The sequence below is a fragment of the Engraulis encrasicolus genome, chromosome 16 (genome assembly GCF_034702125.1).
Source record: "Engraulis encrasicolus isolate BLACKSEA-1 chromosome 16, IST_EnEncr_1.0, whole genome shotgun sequence".
Classification (NCBI taxonomy): domain Eukaryota; kingdom Metazoa; phylum Chordata; class Actinopteri; order Clupeiformes; family Engraulidae; genus Engraulis; species Engraulis encrasicolus.
The window spans coordinates 34356671-34381673 of NC_085872.1; the positions used below are offsets into that span (position 1 = coordinate 34356671).

General features: G+C 43.4%; 2 protein-coding genes across 3 annotated transcripts in view; both read right to left on the reverse strand.

Annotated features, from left to right (window-relative positions):
* Positions 1-171: 171 nt before the first annotated feature.
* On the reverse strand, positions 172-7710 carry LOC134466531 (GRAM domain-containing protein 2A-like). The gene is made up of 13 exons (XM_063220429.1): positions 7554-7710; positions 6026-6166; positions 5785-5842; positions 5458-5530; positions 5248-5351; positions 4561-4659; positions 4209-4280; positions 4035-4097; positions 3820-3916; positions 3083-3166; positions 2325-2424; positions 1198-1290; positions 172-453 (listed from the first exon to the last, which is right to left on the reverse strand). Exons 1-13 carry the CDS (start codon positions 7610-7612, stop codon positions 438-440), a joined length of 1059 nt encoding a protein of 352 aa, XP_063076499.1. The 5' UTR covers positions 7613-7710; the 3' UTR covers positions 172-437.
* Positions 7711-12246: 4536 nt separating this feature from the next.
* The window catches only part of LOC134465667 (receptor-type tyrosine-protein phosphatase S-like), an 81564-nt gene continuing 68807 nt past the window's right edge, over positions 12247-25003 (reverse strand). For both annotated transcript variants that reach the window (XM_063219460.1, XM_063219459.1), the window contains 14 exons: positions 24654-24811; positions 23035-23147; positions 21895-21992; positions 21350-21473; positions 20733-20908; positions 20336-20455; positions 19505-19659; positions 18392-18677; positions 17855-18033; positions 17095-17221; positions 16618-16743; positions 16200-16354; positions 15542-15677; positions 12247-14911 (listed from right to left, as the gene is read on the reverse strand). In XM_063219460.1, the coding sequence (XP_063075530.1) occupies positions 14843-14911; positions 15542-15677; positions 16200-16354; positions 16618-16743; positions 17095-17221; positions 17855-18033; positions 18392-18677; positions 19505-19659; positions 20336-20455; positions 20733-20908; positions 21350-21473; positions 21895-21992; positions 23035-23147; positions 24654-24811 (2022 nt within the window). In that variant the 3' untranslated portion in view covers positions 12247-14842. The remainder of the gene's footprint in view (positions 14912-15541; positions 15678-16199; positions 16355-16617; positions 16744-17094; positions 17222-17854; positions 18034-18391; positions 18678-19504; positions 19660-20335; positions 20456-20732; positions 20909-21349; positions 21474-21894; positions 21993-23034; positions 23148-24653; positions 24812-25003) is intronic.

Consider the following 25003-nt stretch of genomic DNA (forward strand, 5'->3'; position numbering starts at 1 on the left):
GAGTTCAGTTCAGTTTTTTAAAATGGCACATAGGAGAGAGACACAGTGGGAGGCAGCTGCATCAGCCTTGAGATGGGCGAGGAATGATAATGAAGCTCCCCAGCAGCAGCAGCAGTAGCAGCAGCAGCAGCAGCAGCAGCAGTAGCAGCAGCAGTAGCAGCAACACCCCCCCCCCTCCTCTCCAACAGTGGCTCTGTACAGACATGGAGGCGTAAAGGAGTGGGATCTTCTCAGCCGACTGACGCCTTGTCAGATGTAGAGTTAGTGGTCCGTGTGGGTAGGCTCCTCCCTCCTGCTTCTGCTTCTTCCCTCTGAGTGGCTGCGCCTCGCCTTGCCTCGCCTCGCAGTGCTGCCTGCCTGGCTGAGCGAATGTTGGAGGAATGTTGCCCTCCAGTGTTCAAACATGTGACATCTCACCTTTTTGTCAGAGTGAAAGGCTATGTTTCCTTGTGCCTACAGAAACAGGAAGGAAATATAACACTGTTTAACATGTACCAATCTTAATACTTGTTACACAATAAATATATAGAGAGACAGGGGTCCAAATTAACTTTTTTCACCACCATCCAAAATGGCTGGTAGATGTAGTAAATCTTACTAGCCAAACACACACTCACTAATGGGTCAGCGTGGCTAGTACGTTGCTTTTTCTACCAGCCAAACTGAAATTTCACTAGCATTTGGCCGGTTGGATGGTGTTAATTTAGAGCTCTGTAGAGAGAAATAAAGAATATATAGAACTTGTGTTCCAGATAACATTTTTAAAATTTCGAAGATGATTATGATATCCACTGTGTTGAGGGTGGAGGGTGTGTCTCGTCGGGCCTGTGTGAACGTGGTAATGGATGGTAGGGCAGGCGGGCGTGGTGTGCAATCAGCGCAGAGGCTCAGCCCATGTGATTTCAGATAATAGCCGCACACCGCCCTAGACATCATCCCTCTCAACCAGTTCACCTTTTCAGCAGGACAAACCTGATTCATGACCTGATTAGTGCAGGCCCTCATGAACTGCACTGTCATACTGTGGTCACTACATGGTTTGTTATCGGCATGAGCCCACATATTGTCTGAGAGGAAAAAATAAACTCCAATTTCTCAAAACATGAATGAATGAGGGAGAGAGGGTGTGTTTGTTATCAGGGGAAAGGTTGAGCTGAAAATGATTCAGCACGTGTCTGAAGGCTAGACGAGACTTACTGTCCCTGTAAGGAGTGGAGAGCACTCAGCTGTTCTTCTAGCGCCACGATGCGGAGGCCGATGTATCCAGAGGACAGGAGCAGCAGTGTCAGCCTGAAAACACAAGTGGAAACATAACACATCAACAAATCCCCTTTACTCAGTGAAGGGAGGATACATCACCACACACTGGTCTTCTTTGCTGGTAGTTTGTTTCAATAAATATAATGAACTACCAGCAAAGAAGACCAGTGTGCAGTGATTTATCCTCCTTTTACTTGGATTACTTTTACTGCACATCACCAGCACCTGGACAGTGGTTGTGCACTGGCACTATAGTACTTTGAGTACCCCTTTTCTCAGTGCTTTGCGACATTATTATTTGCTGAATGCTTATTTTGTCATAGGGCCTTATAACAAATATCTGATTGTAATACCATTACTACCTACATATTATACAGTTGGCCTGTATGTATCTGGATGAAACAAGGTTCTCAGCATGTAAGATCCACATATTAAATTATGAGGCTAACATCTCCTACATTAAATATTAACATACCTAGTCAGCATACGTGGTGAAAAAATCTTTTGTATTTTGAAGACGTGTATGTGTATCTGTTAACAATTGTAATAGTTCACATGTTCCCGTATAAGCACTATGTTCATGTTTTCTTAAGTACACAATGTGTTCCCATATAGAGAATGACCTGTTCACCACGTGAGAATTGCTCTCTTGGTACAGTGATATCAGAAGTAACATCTACGCTCAACCAACCATAGAGGATTGTCTTGAAGAGCAATTCAGGGACAGAGACACCACATGCCTAGAATTCCCTCAGACTTTCTCAGGCACTTCCTGGAGTCTGATCACAAACGTCTGTTACAACACATGATTTCCCTTTCCCTTTCGGAACACGTGATCTAACCGTACAATAGAAAATGCTACTGATCTGAAAATGCTGATTTCATGACGTTTATGATAGACATGTAAATGCTATTATTTTTTTATTTTACCTACTATTCATACTTAGTTTTACAACCTTTGGAACCCTGAATATGTCCTAAGGGAGTTTTTTTCACAACACCAAATATTTTACTTATAAATGATTGTATATTCATCTGTTTGCAGTTTAGTAGTCAGTACTCACAGTATCACATAGATGAGAATGAGTGGTCCTATATTCTCAGGTTCTCTCACAAATAGTAATGACTTGACTTTCTCCCACACAGCAGGTATTCTTGATCCACCTACAGAAAAAAGGCATATATTTAGTGTTTAGTATATATTTAGCCTTTCAATTTAATTAGAAATTCAACATTGTTTCAGTGATCAGCAAAATACTGTTAACCTGTGCTTTATGACCATAGAAGCTATGCAAACATTTTTTTTTTTAATTCTGGCCTTTATTTTTTGACAGGACAGTTGTGAAGAGACAGGAAATGAGTGCAGAGAGAGAGATGGGAAAGGATCGGCAAATGACCCAAGCCGGCATCAAACCGGGGTCGCCGGCGTAGTAACCCAGTGCCCTACCTTTAGGCCACAGCAGGGCCTATGCAGACAGTTAATAGCTGCTTTTACTAGTTAGTTAGTTAGAAACTTTATTATCCCCAATGGGGGATTTTTTTGTCAGCAGGTAAGGTACACATCAGACACATCAGCTGTATTGCCTATGACATGATAAAAACAAAGATTTAACACGTACAATACACACCTCGATATAACAACAGACATGACATGACAATAGGCAGGACAGGACAGGACAAACTATTCAACAGTTCCGCTCAACTTTCGACTTCACTGGTGTCACACAATGACCAAATGCAATGGTGTGCAAAAAAACGCTGGCTGTGCAAGTACATTATAGCATAGCCTAATAGTGTCCATAGTAAAACTAGTGGTGAGTACCTGAGTCCTCCTCCTCTGTGGTACGGCCATCCTTGCTGATGCTGCTCCTTGGACTTGGGCTGGACCTTGGGGTCTCTAATGAAGCTATGGATGACATGTATTCAAACATTCAAGAAGGCCGGGTATTGGCCCGCACATCCAAGATGCAGGTGCAGAACAAAAGGTGTGACACTATGAAAATAAAGCTGGAATGTCCGCACACTTGCTCCCGTTTTCCTTTTTGTTATATTTTACCAAGTGAACGTTTTTGAGCTGTTTGCTCTTCATCGGACTCTGGAGCAAACAGCTCAAAATCGTTTAGCAAGTGTGCAGACATTCCACCTTTGTATGCATTCAACCATTTTAATAAACTAAATTAAAATAAATTGACCACACGTGACTCATCATGTCATGCATCTGGCATACCCCCTAACATTTTTCTTACTCTGGACTTTTCTGTCTTTCTTAAAAACTGAATAACTGCACTTTATCACTGTATTCTATTTAAGGGTTTTGTTGGGTTTTGTCATCTTGTCTTTGGTCATAGAGGTGGATGGGGTTACTGAGTTTTTCCTCTTGTGTCACTTTTTTGTAACTGTATCAGACATAAATGACATAAAATAATTCTGCAAAGAAAATAACTAATCTAATCTATCTTTTTTATGGACATGCCAATGATGCCTTCTACAGTACACAATAATGGGACTATTCTGAGAGTCAACGCCAGTGTGCCCATCCTCTGTACAGCCGGTGCTCACATTTGCCCAGGTGTGCATAGGTAGAGTCCAGAGGAAGAGGATCGTCAACACTGGTCCGTCGACTCAGGCTCTCGTCCTGACTGGAGTGACTGGATATCTGTGGGCAGATGTGTAATTGCAGATGTCATCGCAGGTCCAGGACTAGTGAGCTGTGAAATGACCACGGTCCTTGCTGAGACCTGAAAGCCACATTGATATGAAGTGGTCTTACTTACAGTGTCCAGTTCTTGGTCAAGGGTAGCCTGGGGTGTTTGGGGACTGGTTTGTTCATCGGAGGTCTGAGTAAACAATATAAGAAAACATCTCAGTTAATTCACTGAGATTTGCCACATTTTTCCCATAGATACAGTGCTGGTAGTTGTTAAGGTTAACAAAGTACAATCACAAACCTGAACATGAGGACATACTGAAGAAAGAAGCCTGAAACATCCATCTCGATTCCTGAAGGACACAAACATGTACTGGACAGAAGAGAAACGCAGCAGAAAGTCAAAGTGGAAATGGGACTGAATGAATGCAGGGCAACCAAGCATGTATCAGCTAAACAAAATAATCCTCAGTAGCACTCTGTGCCAACAAGATGTAATCGCACACTTGTGACCTATGTCATTGTATAATGGTTTAATAGCCATTAACTCCGCTGGCTAGGCCTATACTCTGCATTTAATGCGGCCCTTTATTTCTTCACTCAGCACTTAATGTGGGCAGCACTCAAACATTCCCCGCTGAGATGATGTGTACCTTCTCTCCATTGTTGGTGGTTATCGACAGTGCGTTGGGCAGCAATTTCGCCGTGTTCTTCTTCCGCACAGCGTGAACGCTCGCCACCTCAATTATCACCTGGGGACATAGACAGCTCAGTCACTCCACACACTATGCTCTCTCCACTTAGGACTGGATAACAACGTGACTACATATTTGCCTGATAGTCTCTACAACCTCTACAGCTATTTTAACGCTAATGCAAGACAAGAGACTTTTTTCTTTGGATTTCTTACAAGAACAAGAGCTCTAAATGAAAGTTACTTCAGTTGTCCCTATTTAAAGTCATTAGCCTTATTCTTTAATATATCATTACTCTGTAGCCCCTTAATGCACGCCGTACCTCCTGAGGCACGCTGTAATAGACATTGAAAGTTAACTACTATAGTACTACACTACTGTGACAGTGCACAGGGCCTTTAGTAATACAGTATGACTTGGTCATTGCCATTCTGGTAACAGCTAATTTATAATGCCGTGTCTTAAGGGGTTAAAATGCAATCTACAGCCAACTTTTATTTAGATTGCAATCACCTTCCTTAGGGGTGCCGGTGCATACTATCTAACTGTACAGCATTTGGAAGGTATGACTCAAGCTGTCTTGGTTCAGCAATGTGTCTTTTTCAATGCCAGTGCACAGGAAGTAGTGGGCGAGTGATCTCCTACCTTAGTGGCTCTGAGTAGAACTGACGAATAGAAACAGATATGTTCACTGGAGACGTACATCTTGCCATGATAGAGCACTTCCTTCTGCAGGGCACAGGTGAAAGCTGGAACAGACAGGTCAATGATTCAGCCAAAGCCACAGCACATTAAGCTGATGGATAACTTGGGCCCGGGCAGCCTTTTACAGTAGACCTGTACTCGCATACTCACCATGAGTCAAATCTTCTTCTTCTGGAATATCAGGAAATGTTTTATGGAATGTTTTGTTGTCATTCCTAAAGCCCTGTGAATTGAAAAGGTGTAGCAATCGATCACAATCATTGCACATAGTCTATTTTGACTCTTTAGGTGCTTTGTTTTTCTTCCATGCATCACAATAACAAATAGAAACCTCCCCAACAGCCTTGAAAAGCACACAAAAGGTCTATCAGGGTGCACACACCCCCTGGTCTGCGTCATCGTTATCTTTACTATACATGTCAGAGTCAGAGACTTGGGGCTGAACGTTTTCTGACTCAACTCCAAATGTAAACTTACATGAGTGATGCTTCCATCTAGTGGTATTAAATTGTCATCTTCTGAGGCCCCCTGCTCCCTGGAAATGCAATAATGGCAAATGTTTGCAGTCTGTGTTTTGAATGAGCACAGATATGATTATCAAAAAGGTATGATTATCAAAAGATGTCATGCATCTGATTGCACAAAGTGATGCATTTTTCTGACAGTAGTTAGTTACCACTGGCATCTCCTTAATAAAGTGGTAGGTCAGTTGACTGACCTGGCCAAAGTCCGCTGGTTGAACTCGAGGATTTGCAGCTGGGCCTCCTCTAGACTTGGTCTGGCATTTGTGAACTCGGAGGATCGCCTGTACCGGTTTGTTTTGGTCTTCCCCAGTAGACCCCCATTCTCCAACAAACCACTGAGTGGATTATACATGAGATATGGTTAATATATATGCCATTAACCAGTAGAAAAAACTCAGATTAGCTGTATGTCATCTTAGGTGTTATGTCAGCCCAATCAACCACAGCCATCTGCTTATGAATGGTGCTTATTTGTGGTATGTACGTACATGTGTACAATCTCTTGCCTTGGAAAAGGTTATTTGCATGCCAGAAGTGTATGTGTGTGTCTATTCCTGTTCAGCATTCAGTTCAGGCTTTGTTAGTGCAGGCTCCTAACTGATTGCACATTCTACGCAGGCCTCGCTTTAAGCTCAGCATCTGGTCAAATACAAATAAGTTCTTTGAGGCAAACCAGAGAATCAACAAGCACTGCTCAGTCAGTAGCCACAAGTGCTGAGATGTTTACACCAACATTTGGTCGATGCAACGTCAAGGCTGCTGTGACGGAGGACTGAGAGAGGATTTAGAGTTTGCGTGAATAAACTAGTGAATGAATGAATGAATAAAACTGGCAGTGTATTCATTATAATGAACTTTGCTGTGCATTGATGAAGAACACCATGCCCTCATTGGTGCAGTCACCGCAGCCTGAAATGGATCTACGCATAGCAAACGCTATCTCTGGGCAGCCTGAGAGGTGGTTACAATCCTGTGATGCAATTATGTCACACATGTCACACAACACAATATCACATGACATTACTGACATTAGTGCTTTGTTTTGTCATCATGTTTCAAAATGATGAACCGCACGTTTTCCTCATACTAAGTAGCTATTAAGAGCACGAGTCATTTTAGTTGTGTCTGTTTAATACCAATCGTTTCCCCCATGCACTTCCTATTGACATTTCCATTTTACGTTTGTACACCGTTTGATTCTGGTTTGACTGTTTCTCTGAGAAAGAATGTGGATGACAGAATGGCAGAGGATCACAAATAATTAGGAAATGGTCTTGTAGTTACTCACACCCTTTTATCCCCACCAGTAGGCCTATGTTTAGGCAGGGGAACCAGTTTTCCCAATTCTCAAGCACATGAGTGACCTGATACCATCTAACTGGTGGCAAAGTGCATTTAGAATAGAGTCATGCAGGAAACTGTCAGAGGAAATGGATTCATTGTTCAGGATTTAAATAGTATTGGAGTTTTTAAAAAATAAATCTATTTTCAAATCCTGCTCACAGACGACAACTCTTTCAATGAAATGAAATGTTCATGTTAATGACTTTTTTCTCTCTCTATTATGTATTTGTATCTCAACAATTGTCATTTCCATTTATATTGCCACTACAGTTTGAACGGTGTAATAGTATTTCCTTCATGCAATCTAGGAAATGAGTAATCTCACTTTCACTCAAGCATGACTGAATGAGTTCAGAGTAAACTACCAAATATACTCACAGAGAGGGTTCAAAACTGTCCAGAGAGAATCTCCTGTTCATGATCTTCTGTCTCCTCATTTCTGATGGTTGCTATGTCAACTGTAACACTTTCTTTCTGTCCTTGTCTGTCTTTCTGTCACTGCTTTTGTTTCTTAAACCGTCACCGACTCTTTCAAAACTTCACTTTCATTTACACACACTTGCCTGAGGTGCTGACTTAACTGCACAAAACCCCTCCCTCCGCCCCACAGACAGATGAGTAGCCTGCAGGTAACCCCACCCCCCTGTTCTTCATAGTCCCTCCTACTGGGTGCAGGTGTACTGGCAGCACACTCTCACCTGTTATTATTACAACACGCCCAGGTGAACTATGAGAGATGCTCCCCCACCCCCCCACCCCCATTACAGTTATTGTTGTCATGCACCACAACATTTTAGACCACCAATATAGATGTGAAAAGACACCAGTTTGACCATCATCATGCCGAAAATGTAAAACATAGTGCTGTGTCTTCTCTGCTCAAGCCAAGTGGATTTTGTGAAGAGCCTTGATTGTTCAAATGGATCAGCCATGTAGGCTAATGTTTGGATAACATGTACTATAACTGCTTTAATCATGCACAATTACTACAGTTATGAAAATGAAGGGCAGTCATGGGTGAGCGGTTAGGGCGTCAGACTTGCATCCCAGAGGTTGCCGGTTCGACTCCCGACCCGCCAGGTTGGTGGGGGGAGTAATCAACCAGTGCTCTCCCCCATCCTCCTCCATGACTGAGGTACCCTGAGCATGGTACCGTCCCACTGCACTGCTCCCCATGGGGCGCCACTGAGGGCTGCCCCCTTGCACGGGTGAGGCATAAATGCAATTTTGTTGTGTGCAGTGTTCACTTGTGTGCTGTGGAGTGCTGTGTCACAATGACAATGGGAGTTGGAGTTTCCCAATGGGCTTTCACTTTTTCGCTTTCACATCAATGCCCATCTGTGTAATGAAAAGGTCACTCTCCAACACTCATCCATGTCAAAGGTGCCCTTGAACAAGGCATCTAACGCCAGGGGCACTGTCCCTGTACTGAATTCACTGTAAGTCACTTTGGATTAGAGTGTCAGCTAAATGTATTGTATTGTTAAGGTAGGTGAACCATGAGGAAATGGATGATGACACTCAGTTGCTCTGTAGATTTTTGCCCAAACGTCCAGTGGACAACAACACAACAAATGATATGGCCTTCAATTGCCAGACCTCTCTCATGCAAACCTACACATGAACTACAATTGGGCGTAATGGGATGTAGTATTCCTCCGATACCCCACCAATTAGTTACAAATATATCAGGGCTTTTCAGAAGCAACAGATGGGGCAGAATCCCTATGGTAACTTGAACAATTTTCTTAAACTATTAATGTATACACGTACAGTATATACTGTAGCACATACTTCTGTGCCAAATCATTACTGGATTATTGTGTCAGAGGTCTTGTTGGGCTTCACCTGCCTGTAGTCAGGGTCATCTTGTGTGGTAAAGTTCCAACAAATCTAAATCACTTACCTCTGACCACATGATTCTATTTCTTAAAGCAGTCATACCTGAAAATCACATGATGTGTAGTCTTTGAGGAATGTTCTTCAACATTATGAAACTTGAAGTCATAACTATACTCGGATAACACGCTTTTGATCATGTGCATAGCACATGGGCCGTTTCCAGGAATGGAGAATATTCACTGTGAGGCACACACCTGCAGGGAGCTGTTTATCAGCCGCTGGCATCACAACACAGCAGGTGAAAGAGCAACGGCATGCAGATCCAGACACAAAACATTCAGATATGGATCTGCTTGCATCTAAACGGAATCTTCCAGAATCTTCTCTTGGGTGAAGGGAGTTCATCAACAACTACCTACAGTTACAATTTCATGTTTTCAAACAAAGATGAGGCTTGCATGACATTCCACTGGGGGACCACTCACCAAAATGAACTAAGGCCATAGAGGTAGAACATAAGACTAGAGGTTACCCCGCCCCCCTTTTCACGGCAATCCGTGGCAGCCATTTTTTGGAGGTAGACCTGAGAAATGGAAATGAATGGAGAATTAGGCTCACCTCTGTCAAAAAATGGCTTAATAATGTGGAAATGTCCATCAGCACACTATACAAGGCCGATAGTATAGTGTGTCGCTAAATAACTAGGCCTACATAATTAATATAATTAGATTTTTAAATGTATTTTATCGACTCAAGTGCATTTCAAATCTGACATTTCAAATCTGATCTTTGATTAATGTGTTACTTCATTTTCACACAGTTTTAGACTTTTTTTGACAGAGGTGGGTGTGTTCTCCATTAATCTACATTGACTGAAGGTGCCTACACTGCCTACACAAGATGGGAGGGTGCATGTGCCATTTCCCAGTGCTGTGGCTATTTGCCGTGTCACCTCCAGTCTTATGGTTTACCTCTATGACAAAGCCATTCGTAAAACTATTTTCCTTTAATTGCATAGGGTAACCAACTCTGTGTATTGTCTTTGAACATTTACAAATCTAATAATTGTTTCATAAACTATTGTATGTCTTCATAATCCCATTCTATGTCTAACAGTAAATGCACTTTTTTTGGAGAGTAGACAGGAAACGATTGGGTGAGAGAGATGGGGCAGAGCCGGGAAATTACCCCGGCCAGACTCGAACCAGGGTCCCCTTTGTCATGCAACCCCAAATGTGTTGGGGACGTAACACTTTCCTGTACAAATTCTGTAACTGATTCAGAGATGTTTGCTTTATACTTTATTTGTTCACTAAGAAAATCTTAATAAATAAAGTTTAAAAACATAAAATCTTTGCCTCATGATTTGCACTGTTGCACCAATGGGACGCCTTGCTATTCATTGGAAAAATGTTTAGTCTTACATTATGACTTGGTCATTACCATTCGCTTAACAACACACAACAGCGGCCTTGTCTTAACACATTCACGGTCCGGTGTGTTATTGTTAATTTCCAATATTTATGTTTTGCTTATAAATATTTTCTCAGTAAGTATTGATTGGTCTGTCCAGTAGGTTGTGCAGCCAACGGTGAAACGGTGAATAATGATGAGTGTTGGATTCGCATGAAGATCCACCGTTTCATGAAAAGTTTAAATTCCCCAACCCATAATGGATATTAAACAATTTAACAGAAATGGTGGTAGTAAATGTTCATGATGACAATAGTGTTTTGTTTTGCTACTACTACAATTTGGTGTTAAAATACCCTCTCTCTCTCTCTCTCTCTCTCTCTCTCTCTCTCTCTCTCTCTCTCTCTCTCTCTCTCTCTCTCTCCAGTTGTACATTCTTGTTATATTTTTAAGTGGAGTCCCACATCACCTATTGAACTTGCTGAGACACTTCCATGAGGGTTACAGTAAAGCTATTCGGCTATTTGTCTGCTTGAAATATTACAAATCAATGAGATGATGGATAGTGACCACTGTCTAAATAAAATACAATGCAGCAATGTACGTTTTGGGGCAATATAAAGTCTTTATGAGCTCAGAGTACCTGTACGTGCATTCCAGTCATTCATGTAGGCCTATATAATCCTTATCAATGAATGCAAAGATCAGCACTAACTGGTTTTCTTACTGGTTATGGTGGACTACATAAGAAGAAAAAAATCGAATATATAACTCATTGTGTTTTCCAAGCTGTGTGTCGCATCGCATTTTAGGTCTAGTGGATAAAGACCACTGAGAACAGGCCTAATCATGTGAAGAATACCTGTATTGTCAACATTGTTTTGAAAATAGATCTACAGTACCTCACACATCCATCTGTGGTGGTGCTGTCCTCACTCTCCATGGAAGACTGACATTTGCTTTTCCAACGCTGTCTTCTCATTTTTTATTTAGGCCTTTAAAAAAAAGGAGAAAAAAAGAAGAGAAACAAAATCAGTAAACACAGAGCAGTTATGGATTGCTGCTATGTTGGTGAGAGTCCTGGTGATATTTGTATGGAAAGGGTTCTTGTTGTGAGAACATGTCCATAGAGATAGCACATAGAAAAGACCCATAATGGTAACAAGACCCACTATTCTCCAAGTAAACAATAGAAGTTCACCTTGAGCGTAGTTAGGTTACAGCATGGGTTGGTGGGTTGAAATCTGAAACTGAGGAGTTGTATTCACGGGTTGGTTCTTCACAGAGGCATTTGAATTCAATTTCAAATGAAAATGAGCAAACTATTCAAGTAGCATGCATGTTGCTATATAAATTGTGAGAAAATAGTGATGTTTGATCTCTAGATGACTATCATAAGAGATGCTCCTGAATAAATAAAACAGGGCCAAGAATATGTGGTCATTATCAGATTATCCTCAGGCCAACCTAATAAATCTCGCCATCTAGAGGTAGAGAGGGAGAGGTGCACGTTTCATTCCGTAATTTTCCACTTCTGCCATCCTTGGCATATAAATAGGACGAGTAGGCCCATGTTGAAAATACATTGGTTGACTGGGATCTTAAGTCATCTTTTTTCCAGGTGTGTATGTACAACTGTGTTAGATATAGGTAGTGTAACACAACCCAGTGCAGAATGCAAATATTGATCAATCAATAATATTGAACTCATCATCACCACATTTTCAATGCTGTATTATATGTTGTATATATGGGTTATTATATACAGTAAAAAAGAGACAGCACAAAACATATATTTTACTGTATATTCATCCTGTTTTAATACAAAGTCAACATATCTACATACATGGTTCTAAATCAATCAACAGAGTCTGAAGTAACAGATTGAAAGTTGAAACACTTATTAGCACTTGACCCTCATACAGTACATGTGCAGTACCTTTTGGGCAGCCTCACTGATGGATAGAGTTTTTGTCCTTTGCTCTAATGACTTGTGTGCTTGATTTGCTTTTACTGGGCCGTATTTAAGACACAACATTTTGGTCGGGAGTAGTCTGTGCCTTTTGTTCCAAAACTTGTGAAGGCCCTTCCTGTAGGTACTGGCATCGTGGACACTACAGACTGTGCACCAGCCTTGCTCTCCAGTTTTCTGATGTAAGTTTGTGTTGTCCTTGGGCATGCTGCTGAATTTAATTAAAAAAACCTGCTTCTCTCTCTGGGTAGGAATGATGGAGAACTCACTGTGCTCACAGGAAAGATGACACAGCAGAATAATAACATTTATTATACTATGTCCTTTGTGCATTCCCTGCCAAAATGCAGCCACCCATGTGAATAATTAACAGCTAATTGAATGAACAATTGGAGATTAAAACAGAATTAATTCTGGGCTTCTGGACTGTGCATGTGCTTCCCGATAGTTGAGGCTGCCATCAGCGATTGTGACAGTGTCTTCCTGTGCCTCCTGTGCTCTACATAGCATCAGACACCCAAGGTTTAAAGTTCAGCGGTCAAAGTTTAGAGCACAATGATAATAATAATGATAATATCAATAATATCAAAACTCCATAGGGCTACAGATTACAACGCTGTACATTTTTAACCTCGTACAGGAACATTTGCTTGCCAACTACACAACATTTCATTAGGTTATATTCATATAAGTAGTCCAAAACGCAATATAAATAAATAACTGAATAAAAAATTCAAGCATAATATTAACAAAAATAATAAAAAATAATATTGGTTAAATATTTGACAACAACAATAAGGCTCATTTTAGTCTCTTTTTGACCTACACAACTCACTCCAGTGGCTTCCTTTTTTGATAGCTTGTGCTAAAATGTTTGCACGGGCTCAAAAACGTGTTGTACTACCTATAGATCAAAACTGTGCAAACTGAAATTGACTGAAATGTTTTCCAAATCTTGCTGAAAATAAAACGGATCTATTTCAGTCTGGTAAAAATAGTAGCTTTGTGTGTATATAATATTATCTTCCTAAGTCGGATTAGTGGATATGTGTAGGTCCACTTGCCCAATTAGGATCACCACCAAATATAATTATATAAACTGTGTAATTATAAAGACTTGGGATAAGAGAGAATCTCAATATGACAGTGCTGCCCATGAGGGTCTCTTACTACAATAACACTTGAATGTCTTGGCTCTCTGAAAAGATAGCCTGGCGCATAACCTGTGCATCTGTAGACCTTTTGTGCATTTCTTCATGTCCAAAGGAGATCATTTTGGAGAAGAGGAGACGGCAAATTGCACACCTCCTGGCTAGTCTGCAGATAAAGGAATGTCAAAAAGGAAAGTATGCTCGGCTTCCCTTTCAGCAATCCTTTTTGGATGCAAACCATTACAAAAAGAATTAGAAAACAATGTGCTAGTGTCAATCCTGGGTGGGTCCATTGAAGATTTTAGAATAATTGGTCTTATACAAGCCATCACATTTAACTCTTTGCGGCATACACACAATAGAAGCAGCATGTTGTGGTTAAAAGGAAATGAACTAATAAGATAAAAACTACCCACAGGAACATATTGGCCAGATAATGACTCCTCCATGTATGGTCACGAGAGATAGTGTACACCAGGTTTCAGATTTTTCTTTAAAAACTGCAATGAAACATATCTTTCACACTGGTAATGTTCTATATGCTGAAACAACCATATGACACCATTAATGCTCTTCTCCTGTCATAGACAGAGACACTTGGATGCTTCCGAACTTGGACTGCTCTTCGAGGCACTGAAGGTAGAAGGTCTGCTTCAGTATTGGTACTGTTTCTGATGGATGTTCCTGATGGCATTGTCAATTTCAAGATGGTTCACAATCAATGTCCTTCTCGTCGTTGCAGCCGCAGCTGTCTCCTCCGTCAGATGATTCATACAGAGGATTTATCTGTCTGCTCTGAAACCATTCGATCCTATTGGCAAAGAAATGTTTGAATGTACTGTCACTCCAATTGAAGATGCAGCAATTTTTCCAGGCTTTGAATTGTTTGTATTGATAATTATTTGAAGATTTTTCAGTAAGTTTTCTTTCTCCACTATTTTTTTTTTTTTTTACAAAATTGATCACGACATTTTATAGGATACTTGAACACTGAGGTAATAGTTTGCAGTGTGACACATGACATCCCAGATCCAATCCTTCCAGGCAGTTCCTGAGAGTGCATGTGGTGCTGTTGCTTTTTTTAAAACATTTTTATTTTGTACTTTTTAAACTCTGAAATCCAAATGACGTCAATGATGAATTCGAATCATTCTTGCTGTGATGACATCAGTCACTGGTTTTTGGTAAAGTTCGTTTTTTTTTACTGTGGCTTTCTCAAGTTTGTTTCTGTAGTGCTTGTGGCCCACTGGGAAAAAGGAATCTTAGCAGATGGCGGTCTTCCCCTTTTCTTATGTTGCATAATGGTCGAAACTTCCCAGGTATTCGATGCCAGCTTGGTAGCAGAACCGGTACTCATCCTGCGATGGGAAAAATAACAGAAAAAGAAATCAGGCTTGATGTATTACCATTCGCATAAACCAATAAGCCTATTTAAACCTTCCTTGAGAGTGGGAGATAAGACTGATGTGCTCTGCAGTAGTTGGGTTGAACAGACAATTACAAAATCAATTAATTCTGTGTCGAGGTACCCGGTATTACAACTTATTTGAAAGCATTCAGTCATTTGGCAGGGCAAAGAAAAACATTAGGACATGTACAGTGGTGTAGTCTATTTTTGTGTGGTGGATTTACTGTATATTTCAGCATTTTTTGTGGTTGGTATACTTTATATATTTGTACTATTCTGAATAATGGATCAATCAATTTTAAGTGGGTATACTGACATGCCTGAAATTTTGAGGTGGGTATACTGCGTATACCTGCGTTCTACGTAGACTACACCACTGGACATGTACGTCTATGTCCCCGGTTCTCTGAGGGAGATGAGTGAAGCATCCCTCTCTATGGGGAATGCCCTTATGTCTCCTGTCACACAGGAGGACATTCCCCATAGAGAGGGATGCCGAACAAAATCAACTGAAAGAGAACTCAATAAGCCCTACCGTATATAGAAAATGCTTATAAAGAGAAATGAGAAACTACTTCACCTCTGTCTGTACCATGGCGGGCCTTTGTGTTCGCAGCATTTTGACAGTTTGGAAGATGTCCACCGCACCTTCATATCGCATCCTCTCCAGCACAATGCTCAGGGTGATGAAGACGCCGGTGCGGCCCACTCCCGCGCTGTCACACCACAGAGAGATGGTGGTTAAAGCCACAGGCCATTAGCATGAGGCTCCACTACGTACAGTATGCTGCCAGTTCTTAATACACTAATGGCCCTGTCTGCCTCACAACGTCTGAGTGTAATGGCATGGCTTTTCATTATCTACTTCTCCAACATAGAAGAGATAGCTGGTCAGCATTTGTTCAACAAAAGACCTATAGTGATAGTGGAAATGATCTACACACGTACGCTCACACACACACGCACACACACAATTAACTACTAATAGAAGCACAAAGTAGGTCATACCACTCTCTTACAAGTGCACACACACACGCGCACACACACGCACGCACACACACACGCGTGCGCGTGCGCGCACGCACGCACGCACGCACGCACACGCACACACACACACACACACACACACACACACACACACACACACACACACACACACACACACACACACACACACACACACAATAATAAAATAAAGTCATAGTTATTCCTTTCCATACTTGTTCACTATCACTGACCTGCAGTGGACACTGATGGGGCCATCTTGCCCAAACTGCTCCTTGGTTTTGTGCACCTGTCCAATGAAATCAATGAAACCCTCTCCAGACTTTGGCACTCCCTGCTCAGGCCAGTCTGTGAATTGGAACTGTCGCACTGTCCTGGACTGCCCATCCTGAAACAAGAGATGGTTTACACAGAGAAAATTGTGAGATCAGCAAATTTGAGGAAAAAAATAGCCTCTGTGATCTAAAATAACCACTCTTTCCTGTGAACATTTTTTTTTCTCTCAACAATGATCAGCTCTTACACCTCTACAGTATGTGGGGACATGGGGAACCTCTGGTTCAGCTAGAGTTGGCAAAGAAAGTGTTACACTAGCAGTTAGAGGGATGGTAGGGGGCGTATGGCAATTATGCTTAAGTGTGCTTTGCTTACCCTGGCATCTGTGACCTTGAACTCTCTCAGGATGTACTGGGGCATGTTGTATTCGGCCATCGGGTCCACCACAAAGTACTGGTAGCGGGCAGAACGCTCGGCTGGCCAGTACTGATGGCATTTTTCCTACAGAGACAGGAAAAAATGCAACTGAATCTGTCTTGCTCAAGCATACGGTACACAGAGATCAATGCATATCCAGCATTTTTCCAGTCTGTAACATTTACCTCATAGATCATTGCCCGTGTACATGTTTTTGCTGTCTGAAGTGAGCAGCCCCATAATGCACGCCTCTACTATGACACTATGACAGGGGCTTTAGTAGTGCACTATGATTTGGTCATTGCCGTTCTAGTAACACCATTTTTATAATTCTGTGTTTTAATGGGTTAACTGTATTTTGAATGGGCAAACATCCAAAAGAACTCCAGTCAGTCAGTCAGTCAGTCAGACAGAACATCCCCCAGGGTTACTCACCCGGCCCATCTCTCTCAGCTTGGTCAGCATCACCACAATAGTGGAGTTGTGCTCCCATAACATTCTCCAGAAGTCCTCTGTTGTCTCAGCCAGTGGGCCTTGAGTGGCAATGTAGGCCCTCTGTTGCCTGCCAGAACACAGTCAGAAGAACTCGTTTTTTAGCAACAATAGATTCTCTCAGTGCAGTGAGTTTTTAAGATGCGATGATGATGTATGAAAATGTCTACTGTTTTTTTTTGGTCAGGGTGTCTGTGGTTCCTAAATGCGACATTAAACAAAAAACGCTGATAAACCCGAATAAAACTGAGACTCCACAAAGCCATTCATCATGTTGTAGAAACTTGGCTAGACACCAGGTGTGCCTTACAACTTTGTCCCCATTCATGCGTCTTCTCTTAATGTGGCTCTGCCCTTGCCAGTTAACCTCTGCTGTCCTAAAGGAGTCCTATCTTTATGCTCAGAAATACCCAGTGCAGCTATGCTTGCCAGCCCTGTACAGACACGGCAAGGAAGGAACCTTCTTAATAGGTTTACAACTTATTCTGCCTGTCAGTGAGGAAGAACACTGTGTGATACCTAACGGTATCAAATTTACTATGGTTTGCTTACAGCAGAATACATAGGGAATACGAATCATCAGACATGTCGTTTTGAACCATATTTCTTCTGTGCTTTATTTAGTCTATCAAGACCTAGTCTTATCTTCAGTGTTTGAACAAATGTGACACATACAGTACCGTATCTCCAATAAAAAACGAACCTGTATCCATCGATGTAACTAGCGTTGATGTAGTCCGAGCCCTCGAGGCCTCTTATTGGCTGCAGGCACACTCGGGTGGTTTCATAGGGCATGATGTTGACCAGGCGGTTCTTGAACTTGTTGCACGGTAGATTGGCACTGACGAATCTGGATGTGTGAGCCTTTGTGTTGGCCAGGCGCTGAGGAGAGCATAGAGAGGCACATCAGGAAGGAGATAAAAGACACACATAAATGTGCACTAACCATATCAACCTTTTGACTTTCCTATTATTGCTGTTTTGTGGAAAAAAAGATGGTGGGCGACATGATTCCTTCTTTTTATATATATTAACTCTTTTCCTCTGTCTGTTTTTTGTTATGCCTACAGCTCGACACAGCAAGACTCGGTCGCCATTTTTTGCTCTTCCATTGAGCTGTGTCGTGCCCAATCGAAAAGCAAAAAGTGGTGGCCGAGTCGCGCTGTGTCAAGCTGTAGTAGGCCTACCAGGAAAACGGCAGTGGAAAAGAGGCAATATGGGTATCTCTGTGTGTGCACACCTTGAACTCCAGCTCCATGCCTGTGACGTGCTCTCCCGCCTCCACCTGCTCCAGCTTCTGGATGTAGGAGTAGAGGGAGCGGGCGGCCACCTCGGTGTTCCCGCAGGTCACGGCCTCCAGCAGGGCCTCGTGGATGAAGCCGTATTGGTCCTCCGTCTGCACCATGTAATTACGCTGAGAGCGCATCAGGGTCACGTGACCGTACACGTCCACCGTGCGCTCGTGCTTGATTCGCTCCAGCATGGCGTCGATGACAATGAAACAGCCGGTGCGGCCAACACCAGCACTATGTGGAAGAATAGAATAGAATAGAATAGAAAGCCTTTATTGTCATTATACAAAGTATACTGAGATTTGAGCTTCCCTACCAGGTGCACAGTCCTTTACAGATGAACATAGTCCAGTAAGTGTGAGTTCAGTGTCGTAACAGCTTTGGGGAAGAAACTGTTCTTCATTCAAGTTTGGATGAGTACAGAGAGCAGGAAGAGGAATACCAATGCTTCAAGAGACATCCATCTTTTGATCCCCTACATGAGAAGTATTTCTACATGATAAAACTATAATCCACGATTAGTCCAGAATTTCCTGACTTTTCTGACTTATTGCATGATATTGACAACAGTTTTAAACTGTTTGGATTAGACACAACCGGTTCGGCAGATAGACTGACAGTATATTGGCAAAATGGATTAAGTTGAATTTGAGTGGAATGCCTCTGCCCCTAATCCTGACCTCATGCAGGGCCGGTTCTAGTCAAATTGGGAGCCCTATGTGAACCCCCCCCCCCCTTTAGTGGAATTAGAAAACAGCATCTGTGAACATAGTGGCATACATGAGCACAGCTGATCTGGTACCTACATATGTAGTGAGTGCCCATGGATAATCATTGTCAATGTGATGTCCCATGCTTTATTTGGCGTAATATTCTAACTCTGTGAGACTTGGTGCCCACCAAGACATGCGGTGCCCTAGGCGACTGCCTTGTCTGCCTATGCCTAGTGCCGGCCCTGAGAAGATGGATTCCAGATTACTTGGCGGTGTGTAAAACACTCTCATTCCCATGACTCAGATGAGATTAAGGCCTGCTGGTGTTTTACCGCGGCCCTCACTGACCTGCAGTGCACGATGACGGGGCCGGCGTCTGGGGGATTACAGGCCTTCACCCTCCTGAGGAAGGCCAGGAATGGCGTCGGGTACTCAGGCACCCCGTGATCAGGCCAGGCAGTAAACTGGAACTGGCGGACCTCTCTCCTCTCGTTGGTGCCGTTCTGCGAAAGGGCAAAAAGCGTATTCATCTAGCAGCAGCTTCTAACTGCTGTTTGACAGATGGATTTTCAAATCAGGGCAAAAAATCGTTGTGTCGGATTATTCTAAAGCGCAATAATCCATTTAGGCAGAACGGCCGCCATGCAGACTCCACTGTGTGCTCCAGGTCACGGGTCTGTGTTTGACTCATGTCAGATGCTATCAATGAAAACATCATGCAGACATTAGGCCTAAGACACAGCTAGGGGGAGATGGTGTGTGTGTGTGTGTGTGTGTGTGTGTGTGTGTGTGTGTGTGTGTGTGTGTGTGTGTGTGTGTGTGTGTGTGTGTGTGTGTGTGTGTGTGTGTGTGTGTGTGTGTGTGAGAGCGAGAGAGAGAGAGAGAGAAAGAGAGAGAGAGAAAGAGAGAGAGAGAGAGAGAGAGAGAGAGAGAGAGAGAGAGAGAGAGAGAGAGAGAGAGAGACAGAGAGAGAGAGAGAGAGAGAGAGAGAGAGAGAGAGAGTGCACACGCTTGTCTGAGCATGTGTGAGAGTGCTGGCATTCGTGCATGTCTTTCTGTGTGACTATGCCGTCAAAGGCAGTAATATTGCAGCACAATTGACTGTTAAGGTGAAAGCATTAGGAGAATACAAATAGATATACAAAGGTAAAATATTCAGAAGGAGCATGTGACAGTTACCTTGTGTAGGGAAAATGTACGAACACAGAAGGTAGCCAGCTCCATGGTATCCAACAGTGTGACCTGAATCATTCCATAGGTGTCTGTTCCACGACTAGGCCAGTACTGGTCACATTTAATCTGTAAACATAAACACAGTTAGCACAACCGTCATTTTTTTTTTTTTTAAATGCTCCTTTTTATACCCTCAAGATTACCCCAATATACTATGTCCCTATTTTACTTTTGATCCAGGACAGGAGCTCTCTCATCATTATCACTTTCACCTCTGCAAGGTGATGGGTCATTCTGACATGAAAATACTTTCCCACTTGTTCTCCCAGTGTGTGGGTGCAGAATCATGCATAACATATTCATTCCAAGGCGAGTCGGAGCAGCTGCCATGATGCCAGCTCACCCTTGACTTCTCCTCCAGTCTGGTCATCATGACCACGGTGGCGGCGCGCTGCTCCCACACCATCCTCCAGAAGTCCCCGAAGCTCTCGGGCAGCGGGCCCTGCGTGGCGATGTAGGCGTTCTGCTTGCGGTAGCCGTCTATGTAGTTTGCGTTGATGTAATCACTTCCCATGATTCCTAAAAAAAAAATGAACAGATGTCAAAACTGTAATGAAGACAGTAGTGGCATAGTAATAATGGCAAGTAAACCATTTCAAGTCATGTGTTCAGGTAGGATATCTTGACCAAAAGAAGAGAAGACTTGACAGTGTAGTTCTCGTGTTCACTCATAGATAATCATTGCTTATTATATATAAAATGTATTATGTGCATTACACTGTGCTAATATAGTCTTCTGTGCATACTGCATCCTGATCATAAGGCAATCATATAGCTCAGGATTATTTGGACTCTTGGGATTTCTTAGTGGAGCTGATGGCACCATTCAACTCGATAGATGCAATCCGAGTACATTTTCCTTCAGACAGGCATTGATTAGCAACAAAAAAGAGTCAGCTGATAAGAAGACAAGCTGGAGCCTAGCAGCTGAGCTCCAGACTAGCCTGCTGTTAGCCTCACCTTCAATGGGAACCAGGATGACCCGCACATGGTCGTACGCAATCACGTTCGCATAGCGGTTCTTGGGCTTGTTGACCTCAAGGTTAGAGTGCTCCCAGGTGAACTGCTGACCAGGATCGATTGACTAGAGGGAAAAAAAGTGTCTATAAATACGAATCAATTTGGAAGGCCGGGACACTATTGGACAAACTGTGAGTTTGAGGTTGTTCAGAGAGTTAAGAAGCAGAAGAAAATCCCTTCATGCAACAAAATTTTAAGCAATATTTTTAGTATGTCAACATTTTTTCCCTGCCCATATGAAATAACCACAGAGACTGTATTATTGAGGGATTATGGCGGATAAGTCTTCTGCACGGACATAAAGTAGTATTAAGATCAATAACAAAAATACCCTTCCTTAACACGGTCTGTGAGCAAGGGCTCTCCAGCAGGCCTAATTAAAACTGGGTTGCCGCTGAGTGGCCAGTGTGCCGGGAGAGCCGGGCGGGTGGTCAAGGTGACCTTGCCCCAGGCCCCCAGGCCAGGCCGGCCTCTCGCTCACTCACCTCGTACTCCTGGGAGAGCCGGAGGTTGTCGTTGGCCTTCAGCAGCTCCGTGTGCTCGGCCAGATCCGAAATGGGAATAGGGGGGTGACTCATCATACCTGTGCAGAGGGTACAGAGGGGGGGTCAGAAAGGTCATCCGAGGGGAAAGGGGAGGGAAGTGTCATTTAAAGGCCAACCCCCTTAAATGAAAGCGAAAACACAGCCTTAAGTGGGGCCACACACGCATGAGAAACATCTGTGTTAGTCATAGAGATGTGTGCAGGGTCTGGCGCTCCGCTGCACAGTGGGTGGGATCCTTATTCATATATCTATTTATTTATTTCCACCGTCTCTGCCGACAGATTTAGACTGCAGGCAGGTGTGATCTTGCCGCTTTTGTGACTCACAATGACTGAGCCCCTGTGAGGCGGCGGGCGTCTCTTTTCTTCCTGCGGCCGTGAAGCGGAGAGAGGAAGCGCGGTGATACGGGGGTGGCCTCCTCGAGATGAGGCACAGAGACAGAGAGAGAGAGAGAGAGAGAGAGAGAGAGAGAGAGAGAGAGAGAGAGGCATGCTATGTTGTGTCAGCTGCCCTCAGCATGAAGCTGCAGTGACGGCAGCCCTCCACCAGACCAGCGTGAAAACTGGAGCACTGAACCATTACGACACTGGTGCCCTGTGGCCGGTGTTTGGGCCACTCTACTGTATTACTCTTCTGTGATTTCTGTACTGTATTAATTAATGGTACACAGAAGGCAATAAAGGTCAGCCTTCACATACAGTATAAGGCAAAGTGACGGCAAAAAAACACTAGCACCACACTGCTCTTGCTCTGTGCTTTCCTCTGATGCCATTGGCTGGGGAGGGGATGCCAGCTGACCTGAAAGGTCCTACTTCATTTTCTGTAGCATGCTTCTTGGGGCTAAAAGGTCACACAAACCTTCTCCCTGCATGTCTATGTACAGTGTGTATACGTGTGTGTGTGTGTGTGTGTGTGTGTGTGTGTGTGTGTGTGTGTGTGTGTGTGTGTGTGTGTGTGTGTGTGTGTGTGTGTGTGTGTGTGTGTGTGTGTGTGTGTGTGTGTGTGTGTGTGTGTGTGTGTGTGTGTGTGTGTGTGTATACGTGTTTGCATGTGTGTGTGTGTGACTGTGTTTATTCATGCCTGGAGTCTGGAAGTTGATGCGCCTCATCTCCACTGGATCTGTAGGGTGGTGAGCAATCATCTCTGCGTTGTTCAACAAGCATTTGGTGCCCGGCTCCGAGTCCTTTCGCTTGCTAATGAGTCACAAAAGAAAACACACATTCTCATTTTTAAACCGCTACAACATTACTATTGGAGTCGTAGATGTTGGATTTCAGATAGCTACAACAAGGCAGTCTATTCATAGCACTGTCTGAATATAAAGTCTGTCATTCGTGTGATGGTTTGACACAATCGTCAGCTATCATTTCTAATCAGTAATTACTTAGTGTCCTACCTGTCTGGCTTGCTGCTCCCCAAAGAAGGAGGTGGCCAAGGGAGATGTTTAAATAAAGAATGAGGGAAGTTGAGACAGGCCAGGCACAAAAGGGTGGAAAGCAGGCAGCAGAGAGAGAGATAGAGATAGAGATAGAGAGAGGGGGAGGGGATGAGGGATGGCCAGAGGAAGAAAAAAAACGCAGAAGAAGAGAGAAAGAAAGATCAATATTTTGCATTTGTATGCACCGGCTACATGACACCCCCTTGCAGATAGGAGCGCTCTTCATTGGGGACAGTTTAACGCTAACCCTCCAGGGGACAACAGGGTTCCGGGCTAAATGGAGAGAGGGGGGGCCGGGAAATATCGGGCCCAAGGGCAGATTTATCTGCCAACAAGGAGCTGATACATCCCGCTGCAATGCCTGTGCTTACACCAAGGTCACACCATCAGTTTGGCTGCAAGAGATCTCTTATGAGGGAGAAAGGCATGTTTAAAAATGCCTGCCAGCCAAGGCACAGTGGGACACACTAAACTCCATGGGCCATATTAGTTGTTCTCATATATACATTTATATATAAAGGGAAGGGAATAGGGGGAGCAAACAACTCCACACGCTGCTTATCAATCTATCAGGACCGTCTGAATTCACGCGGCCAGCAGCGCTCAGTGCTCTTGATCGACATGGAGGGATTATAGGGCAGTCATGGGTGAGCGGTTAGGGGAAGTCATGGGTGAGCGGTTAGGGCGTCAGACTTGCATCCCAGAGGTTGCCGGTTCGACTCCCGACCCGCCAGGTTGGTGGGGGGAAGTAATCAACCAGTGCTCTCCCCCATCCTCCTCCATGACTGAGGTACCCTGAGCATGGTACCGTCCCACCGCACTGCTCCCCATGGGGCGCCACTGAGGGCTGCCCCCTTGCACGGGTGAGGCATCAATGCAATTTCGTTGTGTGCAGTGTGCAGTGTTGTGTGCTGTGGACTGCTGTGTCACAATGACAATGGGAGTTGGAGTTTCCCAATGGGCTTTCACTTTTTCACTTTCGCTTTCACTTTTATACTGCCCAACAAAGGCAAAGGGTCGTAACTACATATTTTGTCACATTTGAGACTGAAAATGGTCGTCATTGCTCCTCCTTTATCTTGTGACAAAGTCCTATGGTCCAAATGTGTCCCGCTTTAGAGAGATATCTATGTCAAATTTGCAGTAGCTACAATATCCAACCTAATACCAAGGCTTTGAAGGCCTTTTTCAATGTTGCCTTAGTTAGTGCACTTTGTCTTTGTAGGGTAATATATTGCTGCATCAACGTGTCTGCACTCACTTTTTGTAGAGGAGGATGGCGATGACTATGCAAATGATGAAGACGACGGCGAGGACGGGGCCCACCACCCAGATTAGGCCATCACCAGCGTCCAGGGGCTGGGGGTCTGAGTCAGGGGCCATCACATGCTCCGAGTAGTCACTGGCCACAAACATCTTCTGAAGGCATAAAGGCAGAGCATGACACCCAGCACTAATTACATCACCAGGATTCTCAGACCCACCACAGATCAGCTGGAACTGTTTGCTTCCCAGAGCAATTCCAAGGAATTTATATAAACACTTCCAATTGGCAATTAACAAATATGTCTGTTTTTCATGAAAATGTTATTGCCATTCATATTAGCGATA